General features: G+C 39.5%; 1 protein-coding gene across 1 annotated transcript in view; it reads left to right on the plus strand.

Annotated features, from left to right (window-relative positions):
- The window catches only part of BDP1 (B double prime 1, subunit of RNA polymerase III transcription initiation factor IIIB), a 100,798-nt gene that overhangs the window by 56,439 nt on the left and 20,278 nt on the right, over nt 1-24,081 (plus strand). The window contains 11 exon segments of the mRNA XM_049769072.1: nt 70-245; nt 3,481-3,694; nt 6,394-6,482; nt 8,403-8,604; nt 8,837-9,012; nt 13,698-14,085; nt 16,474-16,599; nt 18,838-18,933; nt 19,089-19,125; nt 19,575-19,667; nt 22,135-22,363. Of these exon segments, the coding sequence (XP_049625029.1) occupies nt 70-245; nt 3,481-3,694; nt 6,394-6,482; nt 8,403-8,604; nt 8,837-9,012; nt 13,698-14,085; nt 16,474-16,599; nt 18,838-18,933; nt 19,089-19,125; nt 19,575-19,667; nt 22,135-22,363 (1,826 nt within the window).

The raw sequence follows: 24,081 nt of genomic DNA on the forward strand, positions 1-24,081 counted from the left end.
CAAGTGCCCTACCTGTTGCTGTCCTATCTCTAGCCCCACAGTGAAATTCTTTTTTTATCTACTTTCTAGGATGCGGCTTCTCTAATGATATCACAAGAAGAAGATGACAAGTCCTGTCGTAGGGGGGAGGGGTCTGGGCCACTGCCTTGTATACAAACTGAGCAGGACTTTTCACTACCAAGTTCTGGTGATCCTAAAGAGGAGGCTCAGTCTACTCAGGAAGAGGATGTTGCTGTTTCTATGGGGTAAGCAGAGATAATATTTGAAATTTTAAATGAGAGCTCTTTAATGTGTTTTATCCATATTAAGATAAATTCTTGTGAGGCTGAATCCCAGCATCCCATATGGTCCCCCAAGCCTGCCAGGAGTGATTTCTGACTATAGATCCAGGAGTAACCCCTGTGTGCTGCCGGATGTGACCATAAAACCAAAAACCAAAAGAAAAAAGATAAATTTTTGTAGTTTTGGAGGCTAGAGCTATTAATGTACAGCCAGTAGGGTGCTTGCTTGCCTTGCATGTTGTCAACCCAGGTTCAGTCTCTAGCTTCACATATGGCTAATCTGGGCACTACTTGGTATGAATCAAAAACAAAGGGAAATTATGTATTTTAAAAAGGGATATATACATATACTTTAAGATGCATACACATATACATATACTTTATGTATTGTAAAGGGACCGGAACGATAGCTTAGTGTGTAGGGCATTTGCTTTGCACATGATCACCCCCGGTTCAATCACCTGCATCCCATGTGATCCCCTGAATTTGCCAAGAGTGATATATGAACACTGCCAGGAATAACCCTTGAGTGCTCTTGGGTGTTGCCCAAAAACCAACCAACCAAACCAAACTATTTGGGCGGGGGGGGTCATACTCAGCAGCACTCAGGGGTTACTCCTGGCTCTATGCTCAGAATTCGCTCCTGGAAGGCTCAGGGACCATATGGAATGCTGGGATTTGAACCACCGTCCGTCAGCATGCAAGGCAAATGCCCTATCTCCATGCTGTCTCTCCGTCCCCCCCCAAACCAAACTTTTTTTTTTTGGTTTTTGGGTCATACCTGGCGGTGCTCAGGGGATACTCCTGGCTGTCTGCTCAGAAATAGCTCCTGGCAGGCACGGGAGACCATATGGGACACTGGGATTCGAACCAACCACTTTTGGTTCTGGATCGGCTGCTTGCAAGGCAAACACCGCTGTGCTATCTCTCCGGGCCCCCAAACCAAACTCTTAAGAACACTTGGTTTAGGGACCGGGAAGGTGGCGCTAGAGGTAAGGTGTCTGCCTTACAAGCGCTAGCCAAGGAACGGACCTCGGTTCGATCCCCCGGCGTCCCATATGGTCCCCCCAAGCCAGGGGCGATTTCTGAGCACATAGCCAGGAGTAACCCCTGAGCGTCAAACGGGTGTGGCCCAAAAACCAAAAAAAAAAAAAAAAAAAAAGAACACTTGGTTTATTTTTTATTCATATGACTGTCTAAATAAGAAAGTCAAGTTGAGTTCAATACCTTTGTTTGTTTATTTATTTGTTTTTTGGGTCACACCCAGTGATGCTCAGGGGTTACTCCTGGCTATGCGCTCATAAATCGCTCCTGGCTTGGGGGACCATCTGGGACGTTGGGGGATCGAACCACGGTCTGTCCTAGGCTAGTGTAGGCAAGGCGCCTTACCACTTGTACCATAGCTTCAGCCCCAAGTTCAATACCTTTAAATACTTGTTTGCTTAAATGCACTATTAATGGGCTGGAGAGGTAGTATAGTGGATAGAACACTTGACTTGCACTTGACTGACTGGACAGGTTCAATCTCCAGCATCCTATTATGGTCCCTTGAGTTTTTTGAGCCTGTCAGGAGCAACTCCTCCTAAGCACCTCTGGGTATGGCTCTAACCCTCTCGTCCCCCAGAATAAATACTATTAGTTAAAGGTGTTCAAAATCTTAGAGCTGTGCATTAATTATTTGTATTTTTTTAAATTGTGATAAAATGCAAATTAAATTTTACCATTTACCTGGGTTTCTTCTGATTGGAGGAGGCTGTTCTACCAGGCAATATTCAGGGTACACCTTCAGCTGGTGCTGCTTGGCCTATCTGGCCAGGTGGTTCAGTGTAAGAGCCTTGTGCTGGGAATTACCTGGACGACCTCTTTAGTGATTGATGGTCTTTAAAGCTATATCCATTGGTATACAGAGGAACTGAGTGGTGGTGGTGTTTATAGAACTGGGACCCCACACATGCAGAGAATTATCCCTGCTTTCTGTGTGAGTTCACTGGTTCCTTGTATTTTCTGTTTGTTTCCTTTTTATTTTTGTGGTATTTTTTTTGGGGGGGGGGAGTTGGGCCACACCTAGAGGCGCTTATGGTTTACTCCTGGCTCTGTGCTCAGAAATCACTCCTGGCTGGGGGAGCTATATGGGATGCTGGGGATCCAACTCAGTTTCTCCTCTGCTATCACTGCGGCTCCTTTTGTGTTTTTAAAAATATTTTTAATATCTTTTAATATTAAAAATAAGATTTTTTAAGTAATGTGTGTATTCTGTGGCCAGAGGAGCATCTACATTGCTGTGCAATCATGACCATTATAGATTTGTGGAACTTTTTGTTTTGTTTTGTTTTTGGGTCACACCCAGCAGTGCCCTAGGGCTTATTCTTGACTGCACTCAGGGTTGGCTCTGTGCAAGGAAAGTACCCTACTTCCTATATACTATCTCTCTGACCTCATCTGCATAAATTTTAATTTCGCAAATGAAATGTTTATACCTGTTAAACTGATTTCTCATATCTCTTCTTGGGGTTAGGGGGCTATACTCAGAAATGCTCAGGGATCTCTCCTGGTGGGCTTGCTGGATCAGATGGAATATTGGGGATTTGCCCTAGCTCAAGACACATAGAAACTTAAGCTTTAGCCCCAGTTTTTCATACCTTTTTCGCTTTAGTTCCTAAAGGAAAAGTTCCTAAAGGTTCTTTAGTTCCTAAAGGTTGTACTTTCTGTCTGAATGTGACTTCATCTTACATGTTTTGATATAATAATTCTTTACTTTTGGGAATTGATATTTTTCCTTTTGTAAAATGATATTACTTATTATGAAATAACTTAATTTCTTTCAATACTCAAAATTATTTCTAGAACTAGTAATATGGCTTAGTGATAGAGAATTTGCCTTGTATGTTTGAATTTCAGGGTGTAGACTGGAAAGAAGAAAAATCACAGCATTAATTTAAATGTTTATAAACTTTCACCTTTTTTTTTTTTTTTTTGGTTTTTGGGCCACACCCTGTGACGCTCAGGGGTTACTCCTGGCTATGCGCTCAGAAGTTGCTCCTGGCTTCTTGGGGGACCATATGGGGCACCGGGGGATCGAACCGCGGTCCGTCCTAGGTTAGCGCAGGCAAGGCAGGCACCTTACCTCCAGCGCCACCGCCCGGCCCCACTTTCACCTTTTTTTAAAAATGTCATCTCTTTTCCTTGTCTTTATGTCTAGAACTCAGAATATAAACTCTTTGCAACAAGAGATGAAGGAAAGTACTACCCAAGGTGCTATACCAATAAGGGGACGGCTTCAGAGACCTAGACCAAACATAAAAAGGGCTGGATGGAGGCAGGTAGCAACAGGAATTGAAGACAGAGGTGGGATAATTGAGGAGGAGAGAACAGTACCACAAAAAGAAGAAGCTGAAAAGAAATCCCTCAATGTTGTGAGTTATTATACAATTAAATTAAGTCTGTTTATTAAAATATTAAATAACTCAGAACTGACTTATCATCTGTACTCATTCTTCATGTTTTCAAGCTGTCATTGTATTCTGATTAAGAAATCTACATTGTGTGGGGTTGAGCCTAACACTTTCCATACAAGGCAGTGCTCTACTGCTGAGCTGCTGCATCCCTAGCTTTGGGTGCTTTGAAGTTAAAAATAGATAAATTTTTTTTCTCCTAATTATGAACTCTCTCCCTATGAAAATGTTTACTCAGTACAAAATATTATTACTACCCCAAATCATCCCACCTTAAAATATACACTGCAAACTTTCAAGAGTTTTTACCCAGGTGTTCAGTTTGTCAGGTTAAATAATAAAATGTGTTAATACATGTTGTTAATGTATATTAACTTAGATGTACTCTTTTTTGCTGGGTTTGTGGCTTTCTATTTTAAGAAATATGGAGATACTCCATTTTTAGGTGGTGCTGCATAATCTTTCAGTAGAATGAATGTCAGTTTAGCCAGTCACTTATTGGTGACTATGGTAGAAGCAAATATAAGTAGTGTGATGCCCATTTTAACTAGTTCTTATTGTCAGTCCTTTAACAATGAAACATTTAGATTTAAAGTGACTAATCAATATTTGTAGCCTCTCTTCCTCCAAGACACTTTTTTTTTTAATGTTATTTATTCTGGTAATTTTTTTCCTTTTTTATTATTATAGTTGGGGAAATACATTTACAGTTGTGTTAATCTTTATAGTTTATGGACCAGTTGCTGTACCTCACCACTAGCAAAGACTATTTATTTTATACCAGAAATTTTAAAAACTTAAAAAAAATTTGATTCTGGGCTGGTGTGTTCCCTGGCAGTGCCCAAGAACCACAGGTGGTGCTGGGGATTTAAATGAGGTTCTGTGGGATGCAAGGCAAGTTCCTTAACCTCTTTCAAGGCACAGTTTTTTGTTTTTGTTGTTTTTTTTGGGCCACATCCTGTGGTACTCATGTTACTCCTGGCTCTGAGGCACTCAGAAATTACTCCAGGCAAGCTCAAGGCTTGGGGAACCATATGGCATTCCGGGGATTCATCCCAGGTTAGCCACGTGCAAGACAAATGCCCCTGCTGTGCTATTGGCCCCAAGGCACTTTATTTTTATTTTATTTTATTTTTGGCAGGGAGGGGTTTGGGCCACACCCAGCAGCACTCAGGTTACTTCTGGCTCTAGGCTCAGAAATCACTCCATGTAGGCTCGGGGGACCATATGGGATGATGGGATTCGAACCACCGCCCTTCTGCATGCAAGGCAAATGCCCTACCTCAATACTATCTCTCCAGCCCCATGGCACTTTATTTATTTTTAAATCTATTTTTTATTTAAGTAACATGATTATAGTTGGGTTACAGTCACAAACAGAACACTCCCTTCACCAGTGTAACATTCCCACCTCCCAATGCCCCTCTCCCTCCTTCCCATCCCCTGCCTGTATTCATTCGAGACAGGCATTCTACTACAGTTATTTGTTTTTAAGTTCAGTAAATTGTTTTTCTTATAGGATAAGGGTTAAAAAAATAATAATAAAGGTGTGACAGTGGCAATTGCCGTTGTTTGCATAGGACCAGAAAAATATGGGGAAAACGGAAAAAAAAATTCCTTGGCCTGATTACAAGAAGACCTCACTCCTGAAGTTTATTGGCATAAGACCAACTTTGGGCTAAGGCACTTTATTTATTTATTTATTTATTTATTTATTTTTGGGCCACACCCGTTTGACGCTCAGTGGTTACTCCTGGCTATGCGCTCAGAAATTGCCCCTGGCTGGGGGGACCATATGGGATGCCGGGGAATTGAACCTCGTTCCTTCTTTGGCTAGCGCTTGCAAGGCAGCGCTTACTCTAGTGCCACCTTCCCGGCCTCTAAGGCACTTTATTTTTAAAAGACCATTAGATATGTTTTTTTGTTCTGGTCTCACAACAGATGTTTATGGGTTTTCATAGTTTCTAAAGCATTGTATAAACATCAAACTGCAATTATTTTTGTTTTGTTTTGTGTTTTGTTTTTGGGCCACACTTGATGGTGTTCAGGTGTTCATCCTGGTCTTTGCAAGTTCCTTAACCTCTGTACTCCTACTTTCAAGGCACAGTTTTTTTTTTTTTTTTTTTTTTTTTGGCCACATCCTGTGGTACTCATGTTACTCCTGGCTCTTTGCTTAGGGAATCTTTGCTAGTAGAATTCAGGGTACCATATGTGGTCCTAAAAATTAAACATGGTGTGGTTGGTGTATATGACAAGGGCCTTCCTACCCACTATAGCAAAATAAGCTTTATCTTTACATTAAGCAATTTTATTTTGAACATCAAAACAAATTATTGAAAGTTTATTTTGAGTCTTAATTTTAGAAAACTAAATACCTGGGGCCGGGCGGTGGCGCTGGAGGTAAGGTGCCTGCCTTGCCTGCGCTAGCCTAGGACGGACCGCGGTTCGATCCCCCGGTGCCCCATATGGTCCCCCAAGAAGCCAGGAGCAACTTCTGAGCGCATAGCCAGGAGTAACCCCTGAGCGTCACAGGGTGTGGCCCAAAAACCAAAAAAAAAAAAAATAAATAAATAAAAAAGAAAACTAAATACCTGTCTTAATTACATTTGGAGATCCAGTGTTGAAAAAAAAAATTTAATACTGTTTTGTTTTGTCACTAGGCAAATTCTCAGCTTGGAATTGAAATTGAAGTTGTGTCTTCCAAAATTTCAGAATGTAGAATGAATGATATTTTAGATGAACAAAAAAGGTAAGTTTGCTTAATAGAAAAACATAGCATTTTGCTTTGGGTTTATTTTGGGGGAGATCAGGAGTGTATGTATTTGTGGTGGTGCTAAGGGAACCAGGTAATTCTGGGGATATAAACCAATGCCCCATGTGTGAGGCAAATGCTCTCACACTGAGCTATTCTCTGGATCTATCAAGGTATTTTTTTTTTTTAGGAAGATTGGATCATTGAATCATTGAATCATTTTATTGATAATCTCATACCTTAATTTTCTGAAAGGGTAGAGTAATAACTACTTTTTCAACATTTATTTTAAGTCATCTTCAGATACATTAAGCATTGTATGATTGATATTCTCTCAGGTAGTAATTTTTTCTAGAAATTTTATTACTCACCATTAGATTTTCTTATTTTATTTTAGTTTTTGGTTTTTGGGCCATACTCAGTGACACTGAGGGATTACTCCAGATTATGTGCTCAGAAATTGCTCCTGGCTTGGGGGACCATATGGGACGCCAGGGGATTGAATTGTGGTTTGTAAGGCAAACACCCTATTACTGTGCCACCGCTCAGGCCCGAAGATATTTTTAATTTTAAAACCAAACATTTTTTTAGGGCTAGGGAGATAGAACAGGGGGTTGGGCACTTGTTGAGTGTGTGATGTTGATCTCCAACATCAAATGGTTCCCCAAGCACTGCCAGGAAATGACCCTAAATCTACTGGATGTGGCCCAAATTCCACCTCACCTTAGTCTAAATTTTATATTGGTTTAAGGATTTTGTATCTTTGGAAATTTATACTCTTTACAGCTCTACTGGCCTGAGAAGTGCCACATTGCAGACACTTGCCCTGCCCATTGTATATATTAGTTTTTGTACTTCCTAATTCAAAATTCAAATCCTTGTCAGCTACTAAAATATTTACCAGGAAGCTTTAAGACAACTATTAGGGTTTCGTTGTGATCTATAGTTATTCTGTTAAATGTTAAAAGCATTGCCTTTCTCTGTTTTGGCAGATACAAGTGAGTTTTAAGAACTGTGTGATAGTGATTTTCTGTGAACTTTTTGTTATTAGTGTTTTGGGCCACATGCAACATTGCTCAGGGTATAATTCCTGGCTCTGTGCTCAGGAAACCTATGGAATGCTGGGGATCTAACTCAGGTCACTTGTATGCAAGTGAACTTTGTTCATTTAATAGCTATCTCATATACAAATTGACTGTATGCCTACTACTCTCAAATCCAAAGCTCCAAGACAATTTTGACCAGTGTATATTTGGTTATGCTTCCAAATCAAGTAGAAAGCATTTGCAATAATTATTGAGCATAGCGCCAGGATTAAGCCCTGAGCACAGCCATGTGTGAACTTCCTCATCCCAATAAGAACCAAACTCCTAAATCTTCAGTTGTTTAACTGGGAATTAAAGTAGAATGATATCTTAGGAAAATCAATGAAAGCAGAAATGAGGGGCCGGTGAGGTGATGCTAGAGACAAGGTGTCTGTCTTGCAAGCGCTAGCCAAGGAAGGACCGCAGTTCGATCCCCCGGTGTCCCATATGGTCCCCCCAACCCAGGGGCAATCTCTGAGCACTTAGCCAGGAGTAACAGCCCCCCCCCCCCCAGCATCAAACGGGTGTGGCTCGAAAAACCAAAACCAAAACAAAAACAAAAACAAAAAACAAAAGTGAAAATGAATGAATAATCTTGTAAATTTTTTCCTCATGTATAGAAAATAAACTTATGAAAGCTTTTATTTTCTTCTCTCATAATAATTAAACCACACGCATCGTATTCATTTCTGCATGTTTAGTTTTATTATCTTGCTATAGTTACATTTCTTTTCCCTTGACCATATCATTGGTTTTGCCACCAGCTTTTCATAGCTGGTAGGTAACAAAAATTTATGATTTTTATTTTGAAACAATTTGTATTACTTTCTAGTCCGGAGTATAAAGCACATGTTCCTAGTCCAGCACCATTGATAAGAAGGCAGTTCCAAAAGGTTAAGCCAAATCTGGGACGAGCACATGGCAAGAAAGAGGACCATGGCTTAGGAAAAAACAGGGCTGGTCAGAGCGTGGCAAAGATGCCAGAAGAGAGTTTGCTGCATCAAGGACATTCTAACACTCAGCTGCCTGAAAAAGTAAGCATGAACAAATACTTTCATTAGTGGATTCTATTTTATCAGAATCAGAAAAAGACCATTTTAAAAAAAAAATCATAGTTTGGGGGGGTAATATAGCGGGTAGGAAATTTGTCTATATGGTCCCCCGAGCTTATGTGTCTGTTACATATACAGAGAGCTTTAATCAAACAAAGCAAGTCAAATCACCATATTGATTTCTTATACAGAGTGTTTCTTCTTTACTTTTAAGGAAAAGACTTCTCATGAGATTTCAGCAAGGGATTGTGCAGGTCCTACAGAGACTAGATTGACCAAAAGAGGTGCTCAGCCAGAAGTTAGATCATCAACAAATACTGGAGAAAGAACTGTAGGGAATAATTCTTTGTCTCTCATTATAAAAGAGCAGCATCTCAATAAACTACCCAGGTAATGTTGTTTTTTTTTTTTTATTATAAGTATGTTTAACTTTTGGGATAGGAAATAAAAATAATTTATTCTTTATAGACATCTTACTCTTTATAGTGCTAGATAAAAAGATTGCTAATGGCTTGTTTTCTAGAGATAATTGAACAGCATGAAGTAGTAGTAGATAATTTTATTGTATAATCTCCAAACTTGCTAAGAGGCTATACTTCATTTATTCTAATCAGTAAAACCAAAAGACAGATATTTCTATGGTGATGCTAAGTGTTGCTAAAATAGGTCAATTGTATATAAATGGATATATATAAAGGATATAAATTTGTTACTGTATTATATTACATGTTAATATTTATTTATTTGAGGAGGAGTCATTTGACAATACCAAGCAGTGCGCAGGAATTATTCCTGACAGTCTTCAAGGCATCATGTGTAGTGCTAGGGGCTAAATGGGCTAATATGTGCAAGGCAGGCATCTTAGCCTGTGTTCTGTTCCTAAGTACTTGTTCCCATGTTTGGAGACTATCTCTGTCCCCAAAATAGATATTTTAGAAAGATGACAAGATTTTTGTTGACAGTTTTATATCTTTCTTAATTTTTGAATTTGATTACGTAAAATCTATTTTTTTCTTCTTAGGAAAATTTTTTTGCATTCATTTATTTCTTCAGTAGTTAAAGACTTTAATTTTCCACTTTAAATAATGCACAGAACTTGGGGCCAGAGCAATGGCTGACCTGGGTTTGATCCCTGGCATCCCATATAGTCCCCCGAGTCTGCCAGGAATAATTTCTGATCTCAAAAGCCAGGACTATTAGGAAAGAAAAAGACACCAAGGACATCCACATAAGAGAGGAAGAAATGAAGCTCCTGTTTGCAGATGACATGATACTGTATATAGAAAATCCTAAAGACTCCACAAACAAGCTTTGAGAAACAATAGACTTGTATAAAAAAGTGGCAGACTACAAAGCTAATACACAAAAATCCATAGTTTTCGATACACAAATAATAAAAGAGAAAAATAAAAAAAGATATTGAAAAAATACAATTTCATGGGGTTAGAGTGATATAGCACAGTGGTAAGACATTTCCTTGCACACAGCTGACCCAGGATGGACCTCAAGAAATTTCTGCATTTCTGAGCGATTTCTGTGTTTCTGATCGCATAGCCAGGTGTAACCCCTGAGTGTCACCAGGTGTGGCCCAAAAGCAAAACAAAAAAAAAAGTCCAAGTTGGTCCAATGGCAGTGGTTTATCAGAACTTATTAACGTTAGTATCACACAAAAGTTGGTATATAACCCCCCACTGCTCAATTTGACTGGCTTTAGGAAAAAAATCCCATTCACAATTGTGCCTCAGAAAGTCAAGTACCTTAGAGTCAACTAAAGAGGTGAAAGAGCTATATAAAGAAATATAAAAAACTAGAATTAACCCCTGAGCACCATTGGGTGTGGCTCCCCAAGAAACAAAAACAAAAAGGCATGGAGCAATTAGCCAGAAGCTTGCCAAGAAATAAAAGATGAGCAAAATTATAAATTAAGACTTGAAAGTAAAAAAAAAAAAAAAAAAAAAAAGACTTGAAAGTTAGGCCATAAATCCTTATTAAATTAAAAAGTGTTTTAAGGGGCCGGGCGGTGGCGCTAGAGGTAAGGTGCCTGCCTTGCCTGCGCTAGCCTTGGATGGACCGCGGTTAGATTCCCCAGTGTCCCATATGGTCCCCCAAGCCAGGAGCAACTTCTGAGCGCATAGCCAGGAGTAACCCCTGAGCGTTACTGGGTGTGGCCCAAAAACCAAAAAAAAAAGGGGGGGGGGCAAGAAGGTGGCCCTAGGGGTAAGGTGTCTGCCTTGCAAGCGCTAGCCAAGGAAAGATTGCGGTTCGATCCCCTGGTGTCCCATATGGTCCCCCCCAAGCCAGGGGCGATTTCTGAGCGCTTAGCCAGGAGTAGCCCCTGAGCATCAAACGGGTGTGCCCCCCCCCCAAAAAAAAGTGTTTTAAAAGTATGTAGTCACAGTGAAATCTTTTTTTTTTTTTAATTTTTTATTATGAGAACAAAGATGCAAAGAAAGAGGACAAGGTAAAGTTACGTGGGAAGACCATCACCCATAAACAGAATTCTCAGAAGAAATCCCCTTGCTGACACCTTAATTTTGAACTTTCAGCCATAGAACATTAAGAAAAATAAAACAGAACCCATGCACTTTACTTTGTCCTTCAAGTCTCCAGATTGTAGTACATTATAACATTTATTAGCAGTATACAAAGCAATCTAAAGCCACAAAATTTATGTAACTTCTTTAACATTGAAAGCATAGTATTTTTTTTTACAGTTCCATGACATGCATATTAATTTAAGTTAACCTCAAAAGTTTAAGTGGTTTTTATAAGGATTAGAGTCAAAGAAGCACAGTAAAAATGGTGCTATAGTGGCAATTGTTGTTTGCATAGGCCTACCAAAATATGGGGACATGGAAAGGAAAAGCCTTGGCCTAAATACAAGGAGACCCTACCCCTGAAGTTTTCTGGCATAAGACCAACACTAGGCTCCAGGCATACTAGGTTGTCCAAGTCATTGTCTGTAGTGTCAATACACTTATTTTTCACACAGTCACTGTTGTTGGTGTCAGGTTTCTGTATTAAAGATCCTGGAATCTGCATATCCTACATCGAAATCAGGATGATGTGGAGCGTCCTCTAGTTTCACCTCCAAATTAGAGGGCAATGCAGAGAGCCCTGTTACAAAAGCAGGTCGCTGTTAAGTTTTCTCGCTGTTAAGGGAAGTCTCTTTTTAGTAGGTCGATGTCAGAGCAGCGGTAGAGTCTTTCCTGGTAGAGGATTGCTTCCAGGTGATGTTATAGATAATGGTTGTTTCGTAGATGGCTTCCTAGGTTCAGGGGTGAATGGAGAGTCCTGATCCAGGTCATTATGTCAATGTTCAGGGTGTAAGGTCCCATTGCATTACACGATTTGTGTGTTCCTATCTCTCTTAGATAAGAACTTGTTTGTATGTATATAGTATTTTCCCATTTTAATGTGCCTATGCAAAAAGAGAACAATGCCACGTGACATTATTGGTGCATACAGGGGCTACTAAAACAAGTCCAACACTCTCTGTGACTTGGTTCAAACATAAACATTAAACTGAGGGACTCTTTTTACCAGAATTCCTTATTGAACAGCTCACAAAGAGAAGAACAGACAAAAAGTGGAGAAAATCATCACCGTATAAGAGAATATTTAGTAAGAGCTATAGCTGTTAAGGAAATACATATAAAATATTCAAAGACACATACGTGTCCCTTTTATGTCTTTTGAAATAGTTGGAGGGCTGTTAAATCCAGTGTACCACTTTGGTCTGTGATTTGGCCTGTGTAGTACTGAAGTTAAAAAGGGTAAATGTGGGGCCAGAGAAATAGCATGGAGGTAAGACATTTGCCTTGCATGCAGAAGGTCAGTGGTTCGAATCTCGGCATCCCATATGGTCCCCTGAGCCTGCCAGGGGCAATGCCTGAGTATAGAGCCAGGAGTAACCCCTGAGCACTACCGGGTGTGACCCAAAAATAAATAAATAAATAAAAAGGGTAAATGTGGGGTAATGATGGTTAGGGGTGAGGGAGTGAAGGACTGAAAATGAGCTTGTAGGGGTGTGGGAAAGGGCAGAATACAAGATGAACATTCTGCATATACAAAACATACCTTAATGATAGGGAATACTATTAATATATACTGTGCGCACGGGGGCTAGTGCCCCCATGTGGTTTTGAAAATGGAAACCAGTGAGAAGTTGTCAGTGACTGCCTTAATGCAACCTAGCAACTCCTAGCACCCCCAAAACTAGGGACCCATCTTGGCCTGCCAAGGCCATCAACACCCCCAAGCTAGGGAGAAGGCCTTCAGCCTAGGGTCTCCCCATACCCCATGCCGGCTAGATCTAGCCTCCAGATCAAGAAAGGATTTACTAGAGAACTGGAAGCCAGACATCTGCCCGCCCTCCTCCCAAGCTAGGGAGAAGGCCTTCGGCCTGGCGTCTCCCTAAACCCCATGCTGGCTAGAGCTAGCCTCCAGATCAAGAAAGCCACAGTGAAATCTTATCATAAATCAATAACAGATACAAACATTGTAAATTAAAATATGCTAAAGTGAGACAGTGCATTAAAAATTGTGAATGTGTGAAGACTGAGTAACAAAGGAAATTAGAAATCATTTTACGGACTGGCCTTAGCTCAGCGGTTACTTCGCAGTCACAAAGCTTTGCTTTGAAACCAATCACTTCTGGTGGTTCCAGTCCCGCGGGTGTTTTTCAGTCCTTTTTTTTTTTTGGTTTTTGGGCCACACCCGGTGACGCTCAGGGGTTACTCCTGGCTATGCGCTCAGAAGTCGCTCCTGGCTTGGGGGACCATATGGCACACTGGGGGATCGAACCGCCGTCTGTCCTAGGCTAGCGCTGGCAAGGCAGACACCTTACCTCTAGCGCCACCACGCCGGCCCCTGCTTTCCAGTCCTTTAAAAAAACATAAAAAGAAATCATTTTAGATGACTAAATCTTATACATTCACGGTAGGTATAAAGCAAAGAAATAGTTCTTAATGGCTGTTTGCAGATAACATAGCTTGAACTAGAATTTTATTGCATTCATTAAAATAATCCTTGTGCATATAATGATAACATTGTTATTTTGCTTAAACATCCAGCTGCCCACAGCTGTTAAACGAACCAAATTGTTCTAAAACTGCTTTGGATAGAAGAACTGCGAGCTCTTCTACCTCTGAGCGAGAAATAGATCGCAGTGAAAGGAGATTGCATAGAAAGATCAAATCAAATGCTCCTAGAGGGCGTGGATCAAAACGAGTTCGGAGTAAGGCTCCTAAGAAGGAACCTAGACCATCAAAGTCCATGCTGGTGACTCTTCGAGCTTCCCAGGAAGAAGATGAAGATGATGTTGATGATTTTGAGCTTGACTATGAAGAAGAAAACTATCATCTTGCTCCAGAGGAAGTGAACAAAGCACCAGTGTTTGTACCCATAGGTCTCAGATCTCCTGAGCCTGTTACGTCTCAGATTGAAGAAACAATGGAAGAGGTAGAGTTTGTGTTTATATTTTTTAATTTTTTGTTTGTTTTGTGGGCACACCTGGTACTCTTGATTCTGTACTCCTGACTCTGCTCAAACTGGAGTTGGCTGTATGTAAGACAAGTGACTTACTCCCTGTATGATCTTTGTGGCCCTGGAGATTGGTTTTTGTATGTCATCCTTGCGTAGGGGCCATGGTAATTTTAGTATATGTGCTGCCGAAGCGAGCACTGGAGATTGGATTTTGAATGCTTGGAATGTTACTTATGTATTTTTAAAATTTTTTTAGTAGATCATTATTTCTTAGTGATTTGATATTAGGATTTAAAAAGCTTATTTTGAAAAGCTGTATAGCCTCTACAAAAGTAATTTGTTTGAACTTTGGTGGGTATCGCCCAAGGTATTAGCAAAAATAAGTTTTGTAATCTCTCTTTTTTTAATGGTGCCTGGAATTGAACCCAGCTACTTACGGTTTTATTGTTTTGTTTTGTTCTTGTTTTGGGGCCACACCCAGTGATGCTCAGGGGTTAATCCTGACTCTGCTCTTAGGGATCACTCCTGGTGGTTTGGGAGGGATGGGGTAACCATAAAGGTTGCTGAGATTGAATTTGAGACAACTGCATGCAAGGCAAATGCCCTGCTTATTGTAGTATATGTTGCTCTGGCCTGTCATTGGGTCTTTTTTAATTCATTCCAGGGCAATAGATTTTAACAGAGATTTCTCTTCAGCTTTTCTAAGTAGTCAGACAGAACACATAGAAATTAGACAGAACTGGGGCTGGAAAGATAGCATGAAGGTAAGGTGTTTGCCTTTCATGCAGAAGGACGGTGGTTCAAATCCTGGCATCCCATATGGTCCCCTGTGCCTGCCAGGAGTGATTTCTGAGCATAGAGCCAAGGAGTAACCCCTGAGCGCTGCCGGGTGTGACCCAAAAACCAGAAAAAAAAAGAATTTAGATAGAACACATAGAAATTATATATATTGACATATTGGGCATGCCACACTGGTAGTGCTGTGGTTCTGAGCCATGGGATCATTTGTGTTGGGCTCAGGGGATCATATGCTGTAGATCAATCCTGGTGGACCACTTGCAGGGCAAATGCCCTTTCTCTGTACTGTCTCTCTGGATTGAAGGCAGACTTTCTAATTTTTGTTTCTTTACCGTTTCTGCTGAATTATGGTATTTTATATTAACTTTTCTGTTAATAAGGGAATAGAACTCAACTTATCTTCTTTGTAGTGTAAGTTGTATGTCATTCTTACAGTCTTTAAAATTTTGACTAATTAGAGTGCTCATTGATGAGTACATGTGAATGAACACATTATTTTACATGATGATTCCTATGGTTATCAAAATTTTTACATGTCTCCAAACTTTATAGGAGAGGGAAGAAGGTAGATGTCATTGGTGGTGGAGTGGGATAGTGGAGGTGTGAGAAATTTTGTTTTGGGTGCCAGATTGAACCTAGGACCTCATATGTGAAGTACATGCTCTGTCTTCCTCATTCCTGTGATATGCTCAATATTTTCAAGTGCTTTCTTTCATCTATGTTAAAAACCTTTAAACATGATGTGACTATTTAAGCTTATTATGTGTCTGTATTTTTTAGATTGTGAATTACTTTAGAACAGGGATTGAATTAACTGAGCTCTGTATCCTTGTATCTGTGTCCTCTAGTTTTGAGGAACCATTTCATAATTGTTAGCAAATAGATAAAAGAAATAATAGGAAAGTGGGGATAATGAAATAATGGAATGCTTGGAAATGCATTTTTAGCCTTGGAGATTTTGCTAATTTTGGTTATTAAGAATCACAGTTTAGGGCCCGGAGAGATAGCACAGCGGTGTTTGCCTTGCAAGCAGCCGATCCAGAACCTAAGGTGGTTGGTTCGAATCCCGGTGTCCCATATGGTCCCCCATGCCTGCCAGGAGCTATTTCTGAGCAGATAGCCAGGAGTAACCCCTGAGCACCGCTGGGTGTGGCCCAAAAACCAAAAAAAAAAAAAAAAAAAAAGAATCACAGTTTAAGAATTAAAAATTTTGGGCATGAGTGGTAGAAAATGGGAATGGCATTAGCCTTCTATGTGACCTACCAAGGTTTGATTCCTAGCATCCCATATGTGGTCCCCTGAGCTCCTACTAAGAGTGATCTCTGAGCACAAAGCCAGGAGTAAAGTGATCCCTGACCATAGCTGGGTGTGACCAAATAAAAAAAGAAAAAACCTTAATGGTTTAACTTGTGTTAAGTTGACTTCTGCCATTTAAAAAATTCATGCAGTTTCAGTCTTGTATGACTGTGATTATTACTTTAGTTTAACAAATTAGTTCACTGATTCATCTTGTTTTATTTTTTAACGTGTGCCAGATTGAAATCATGAAACTTTTTATTTTGACAGCTTGAAATAACCGTGAATGTCCCTGATGTTGGGTGCATAGCAGTTGTTGAACAAGAGCCCCCGAACACAGATGTGAGTCTTCAGGACGTGAAACCGCAAGATATCAGTGAGAATATGCTAACAGTTGTAAGCAATTATTTTATCATTTGTTTTTGAATTCTGTTTACTTTCAAAACACTGGAGGATTTGAAAGCTTTAAATTTATCAGTAATTTGGGTATAGAATGTTGGGCTCTTGCCTTGTATATGCCAACCCAGGTTTGATCCCTCACACCCATGTGGTCTCCTGAGCCTGCTAGGAGTGATCCCTGAGGTCAGAGCCAAGAGAACTCTTGAGCTTTGTTGAGTATCACCCCCACAAAAAAACCCAACAAAATTCACAAGCAATTCTTAGCAATATCTTTCATGTAGGAAGCCATAAAATTGTGAAACTTGTGAATATTTCATAGCTTTTCTGAAAAGCTACCACTTAAAATTTCTTGAAGAAAATCCAATAATTTTCTTTACAACTTAAAAGTATTGATTTTGGGGGGGGGCGTTGTTGGTTTTTGGGTCATACCCAGCGGCGCTCAGAGCTTACTCCTGGCTCTTCACTCAGAAATCATTGCTGGCAGGCTCAGGGGACTATATGGGAAACCAGGAATTGAACCCTGGTCTGTCCCGAGTCAGCTGTGTGCAAGGCAAATGCCCTATTGCTGTGCTATTTTCTCTGGCACTAAAGCATTGATTTTTTTTTTAAATGTGTGAGTGGGGGGCTGGAGAGATAGCACAGAGTGGTAGGGTGTTTGTTTGCCTTGCACGCAGCCGACCCAGGATGGACGGTGATTCAAATCCTGGCACCCCAGATCCCCGGAGCCAGCCAGGAGCGATTTCTGAGTGCAAAGCTAGGAGTAACCCCTGGCACTGCCTGGTGTGACCCCCCCCCCAAAAAAAAATAAAACCCCAAAAATATATGAGTGTAGCTCTTAATATTCTTTTTTTTTTTTTTTTTTTTTGGTTTTTGGGTCACACCTGGCTGTGCTCAGGGGTTATTCCTGGCTCTATGCTCAAAAATCCCCTCTGGCAGGCACAGGGGACCATATGGGATGCTGGGATTTGAACCATCGACCTTCTGCATGAAAGGCAAACGCCTTACCTCCATGCTATCTTTCCGGTCCCAGCTCTTAATATTCTTATAGATTTACTGTTAGATCATGTGACATTAGTACTATATAGATATTAAGATATATTTACATTTGTATAGCATGCTTTCTTATTTGGGTTCATAACTTACTTTGTTTTAGTAAATCAGGACTTGGAATGATAACTTTCTTGGGAGAGTTTCCCAGTTACCACTCTTAGTAAAACGTGGACCTGCTTTTCTGACTTGGGATATCTTTGGGCCTCCAGAGCCATCCTGGTAGTCATAGGGGACCATGAGGTGCCAGGGATTGAATGTGTGTCCTTGTTAATTCAAGATATGTACTCCAGCCCTTGAACTATTTTTCTCAGCCCTGGGATAACTTTTAAAAAGTTTTATTGGGACTGGAATGATAGCACAGTGGATAGGGTACTTGCCTTGCGCACAGTCAATTCAAGTTTGATTTCTAGTGTCCCTGAGCCTGCCAGGAATGATTCCTGAGTGCAGAGCCAGGAATAACCCCTAGGACTGTCAGGTGTGACTCGAAAACCAAAAAACTAAAACAAGAAACCCAACTTTCTAGTTCTTCCCAGGAAGAAAATCCTTTAGCTGCAAGAAGGTCTGTGACTTGATGTTGCCTCTAAACCAAAAAACTAAAATGAATAAATCACAGATACACAGAGTTCTTATTAGAGTCAAATTTGTATAAGGAGCCCATGGAAAATGTTGTAAAAGAAACAAAGTTTTATATCCATTTTTTTCTATAATTATTTATGAGATTTTATAAAATTTCTTTGGTTTTGGGCCGGAGAGATAACATGGATGTAAGGCATTTGCCTTGCATACAAAAAGATGGTGGTTCAAATTCCGGCATTCCATATGGTCCCCGTGCCTGCCAAGAGCGATTTCTGATCACAGAGCCAGGAGTAACCCCTGAGCACTGCCGGTGTGACCCCCCCACCCCCCCAAAAAAAAAAACAAAAAAAAAACAATTTTTTTTTCTTTGGTTTTTGTTTATGGGGCATACCTGGCAGCATTCCAGGATTACTCCTGGTTCTCTGCTCAGAAATTACTCCTCAAAGGACCTCATGGGATGCTGGGGATCAAACCCAGTTGACTGAGTACAAGGCCCTACCTCCTACATTAATAACACTCTGGCTCCAGACTTTATAAATATTTATAAGAGAAAATAACAGTGTCTTTTTTTTTTTTTTTTTTTTTTTGCTTTTGTCTCACACCCAGGAGTGCTCAGAGGTTATTCCTGACTGCACTGAGGAATTAATCCTGGCAGACTCGGGAGCTTATACAGGGGGACTTAACCCTGTTCAACTTGAATTCAAAGTAAGTGCCTTATACTCTACATCTCTCCAGCCCTGAGTATCCATTCTTTTGTAATCAAAATTATGCACTTAACTATTTAGTGCCTTTAAAAAGAAAAAGAAAGAAATAGCTTACATTTGGAAAAATACATTATGTTATCTTTTCCTCTTTTTTAGGAAGTGACCACGAGTGAACATACTCAAGATGAAACAGGTAACTATTAATAAAGAAAAGAGCTAAAACTAATTGGTTAGAACAATCATCATAATTTAGTAGTGGTGGTTGTGTAGAGTCAGTTTGCTAAAGAGTTGAACAAAAAGATTCTATTATTAACTACATTATTTCTAGGAGAATCTTGTATTCTTAGAGTTAAATGTTAAGTGAAGAAGTATATTTTTCCTTTGATATAACAGATGTATTTTCTTTGAAGGTGTTACATTATTTATATAGAGAGATAATTTTTTTGTGGGTGAAAGCTAACAGTTTATTTTTTTTTTGTGATATATACACCGAACAAAACAGTGCTCTAGGAATGATTTACTTTCTAGAACATATTGAAATTATTTTTGCAAGATAAATATCTGGATTTAGAAATAGTTTAAATGAATGAATGATTTTTGAGCTTTCCCTTTAAGTATTACTATTAGTGTTTTTATCTCAAGGTTCTAATGATGGAAGCACGGAAGCTGCCATAACTTTACTCACAATGGGAGATCTGTTGTTGCAGTCAGAAATCAGCACAGAGCAGGGGGAAGGTAAGAATGTAAAAAATGCAAAATCCTTCTTTCAAGAAATTATACCTGTTTTGAATAATAAGAGTTAAGAATTTTATATTTGAGGGGCCAGAGAGATAACAGCTATAGGGCATTTGCCTTGCATATAGCCGACTCAGGACAGACAGTGGTTTGAATCTCAGCATCCCAAATGGTACTCCGTGCCTGCCAGCAGCGATTTCTAAGTGCAGAGCCAGCAGTAACCCCTGAGCACCGCCAGCTGTGACCCAAAAACCAAAATGAAAAAAAAAAATTTATGTTTGAAGCTGGCATCACTTTGTTCTTTTCCCAGAAAACATGTTTTCTGTTAGTTCATCTAATTTACTTTGTGATTTAGTTGCTAGCTTTTCATAATGTGTTTGACTTACAAAGAACTTTTTTTTTTTGTTTGGTTTTTGGGCCACACCTGAGGACGCTCTGGGGTTATTCCTGGCTATGGGCTCAGAAATCGCTCCTGACTTAGGGGACCATATGGGACGCTGGGGGATCGAACCGCAGTCTGTCCTAGGCTGGTGTGCACAAGGTAGATGTCTTACAGCTTGCACCACGGCTCCAGCCCCAGAACAAATTATTTTTTACGAACAGTTGATATAGTGTTCTATCTGTAAATTGTTATAATCAGCATTGGCTTACTGAACTCATAGATCACTAGTTACTTTATACATGTTTTGTTTTCAGCAAAGGGATCATCCCTTTGGGTAGTCTTCACAATTCTAACAATCAAATATGATTGGAAGGACTAGTAGCAGTTCTTTAGATAATTTAGTTTCGACTGTTCAGGTAGTTTATATTGAGCCAAAAGATACGACAATGTGGATGTGGGGCTAGAGCCATAGTTGAATGGATAGAGCCTCTACCTTGCATGCAGCTGACCCAAGTTGAATCCCCAAGTTGAATTCCCAGCCCCAAATTCCCTGAGCCCTGCCAGGAATAATCCTTGATCAGAGACTCAGAAGTAAGCCCTGAGCACTGCTTTGCTAGGTGTGGCCCAAAACCTAAACGAAAACAAAAAAATTAGTTAACCCAAATTATTTTAGGCCAACCTCATAGACAAGCTATGATCTTTAGTAAGTACCATCAATTTTAAGTACATTAAATGGGTTATGCTAATTATATTCCTATCATATTTTGACTAATGACAAGTGATCTATGATATTTGGTATTAACATTTTTAGACTATATATATTTACCTGGAAAGTTTTTGCTATGTTCCCTATGTTATTTTTTTGTCAGGGGCCAAGTATTGATTTCATTGGAGACAGTTGCAAATAACTAGAACATAAAATTCAGGTTTTAAAATATCACAGAGGCCAGAATGTAGGGCATTTGCCTTGCATGGGGCTGACCGAGGATGGACTCAGGTTTGATCCCTGGCATCCCATATGGTTTTCTGATGCAGGAGCAATTTCTGAGTAACCCCTGAGCGCTGCCAGGTGTGGCCCCCAAACAAAAACAAACAAACAAAACAATCCTGTAAAGAAAGATTTTTTCTTGAAATTCATCTGAAATTATATATTTACTAAAAGTATTAGAAGTTGGGGCTGCAATGATAATATAGCAGGTGGGACATTGGCCTTACAAATGACCAACCCAGATTTTTTCTCCAGCACCCTGTATTATCTGATAATACCTCTGATTATCTCCAGGAGTAATTTCTGAGTGCAGAGCTAGAAATAAGTCCTGAACACTGCCAAGGTGTGGCCCCTCACTCAAAAAATATTTCATTCTATATTGTGATGTGTTTGATTTGCTTCTGTGGTAAATGTTGGTTTGAAACCCTGCTACCTCGTATAGTCTCCTGAGCATAGATATGACCCAGGTCTCCTGGAAACCAAATAAACAAGAAATAAAGCACTATTAAACTTTGAATAGATCAGGAGCCAGGGAGATAATCAAGTGGTAGAGCACATGTGATACCCTGAGTTCCATCCTAGCAACCCCTCAAGGCACCGTCTCACTCTGTAACTTTCCTTGGGCTGTAGCCCTGATGTCCTCTGCTCACGAGTTAAGTCCTTACTGCTGTCCAGCATAGCTGAGTGGGTCTGGACCTTCCCGTCAGCATCTCTTTGTGTGACTTTTATTTAAAAAGAATAACTCAGAGGGCTGGATCAATATAGTATGGTGGTAGGGTGCTTGCCTTGTGCATTGCCAACTCATATTTGATTCCCAGCACCACATATGATCCCCTATGCTCTACCAGAAGTGATTGATTCCTGAGTACAGAGCCTGGAGTTAGTCCTGAGCCTTGCTGGTGACCCCAAAACAAAAACAAAACTTAGAACAGTCACATCTCTAACATGGAACCTAGGACCATAAATTTCAATTTGGAGTATAAATGAGCAGATTATAACTATAATATAGGATATGATAATTGCTTAGTAATGATGAGGATTTATTTTATTTGGACATTTGTATTGGATCAGTTTTAATTTTCTATTTTTTTCTGCAGTAGGAATATGTGTACTTCCTGATGTTCAGTCAAGGGATAAAAACCATATTCCTTTTAGCCCAGATCATGTAAATCACAGCATTATGCACGAATGCCAGGACCTTTCTTCACCTCTGACTATGACATCTCTCCCGTCATTACAAGAAAATGCCGCTGTATTGGAAGGACAAAGTACTATAGAAAAAGCAGATTTAATGGAAAAAACAAAGGAAGACACACTCTCAAACAGGTTTGAGAGCTTATTAAGCTTATTAAAAAAATTAAATTAAAATTTAAGCTTATTATGCTTTTAATTTTATGTTCAACAAATAATTATATTTTCAGTCAGTGTACTATTTAAATAAACATTGGGGGCTAGAGTGCAGAGCTAAGAATAAGGCCTGAAGACTGCCAGGTGTGGCCTCCCTCAAAACTTTTTTATTCTATACAAAGTATTAAATTGGTTGGAGATTGACTGTGAAGTTTGCTATGCATATGTGGTAGATGTTGGTTTGAATCCCTGCTACTGTATATAAGAGTAAACCTTGAGTACAGCCAGGTGTGGCTTCAAACCCACCCATTACCCATCTTAAAAGCCTCCAAATCATCAGTTAGTAGTTTTGAATATTATCTGCATGAATGTGAAGTAGGAAACATTGATTTCTTACCTTTTTTATCATATATTTATATTGTATAATAGAATTTTATATTATATATGTCTATTATATACATTTATTATTCATTAAATATTCAACATATATTGAATATATTTATTATATATTAAATATAAATATATTATTGTGTATGTTTAATTATATATCTTTATATTATATATTCAGTATAGTTTATGTATTATAAATCTATATATTCTTTAAGTTTTATTTATTTTTGGGGGGGCACACCTGGCAGCACCCAAGGGTTACTCCTGGCTCTGCGGCTCAGAAATCTCTCCTGGCTCAGTGACCATATGGATGCTGGGGATTGAATTGCATCTGTTCTGCATCAGCAGCATACAAGGCAAACGTCCTACCACCATGTTACCACTCTGGCCCCATAAGTTTTATTTTATATACATATATATATATATTTATATATATATATATATATATATATATATATATATATATATATATGTTTTTGGGTCACACCTGGCAATGCTCAGGGGTTACTCCTGGCTCTACGCTCAGAAATTACTCCCGGCAGGCTAGGGGGATCATATGGGATGCTGGGATTCGAACCGCAATACTTCTGCATGCAAGGCAAACGCCCTACCACCATGCCATCTCTCCAGCCCCTTATTTTATATTTTATTTCTTGTATATTTTATAAATTTATTTATAATATAACATAAATACATAAGTTTTATGTACTTATATATTATATATTTAATATTTTAAAATAGGAAACGATATATTTTGCATTTTGGGCTACACCTGGCATTGCTCATGATTTATTTTTGGCTCTACTCTCAGGGATCTCCTTGACTGGATGGGGGCCCATATGGGATGCTGGGATCAAATATAAGTTGGCTGAAGGCCAGGCAAGTGCCCCTACCTGCATATTCTCCAGCCCCATATTTAATATTACTATCTCTAAATTCATATTTTTATTTTTCTATTCTCTTCCTTTTTGTTATGATGATGGGAGTTGCCCATGTCAGTGGTAATATTCTCATCCAGGTTGTGGTGCTTGGTGGGTCTTGTACTTTTGTTTTTGTTTTGGGCCCACACTCAGTAGTTCTGGCCACACTCAGCCAGTTCACTCTTGGCTCTGAGTGTGGGAATTGCTCCCGGTGGTGTTGAGGATTGCCCAGGCCTCCATGTGCAAAGCATCTGCCAGCTGAATTCTCTCTCCAGTCTTTGGACAGTCTGAAATTAAAAAATAAAAATACCTCATTTGTGGAATATTAAAACAAAAGGGTCTGGTAATAATATCTAAAGACAAGTGATGAGGGCTAGGAGAAAAGGT

Source organism: Suncus etruscus, chromosome 2 (genome assembly GCF_024139225.1).
Source record: "Suncus etruscus isolate mSunEtr1 chromosome 2, mSunEtr1.pri.cur, whole genome shotgun sequence".
NCBI classification, from domain to species: Eukaryota; Metazoa; Chordata; class Mammalia; order Eulipotyphla; family Soricidae; genus Suncus; species Suncus etruscus.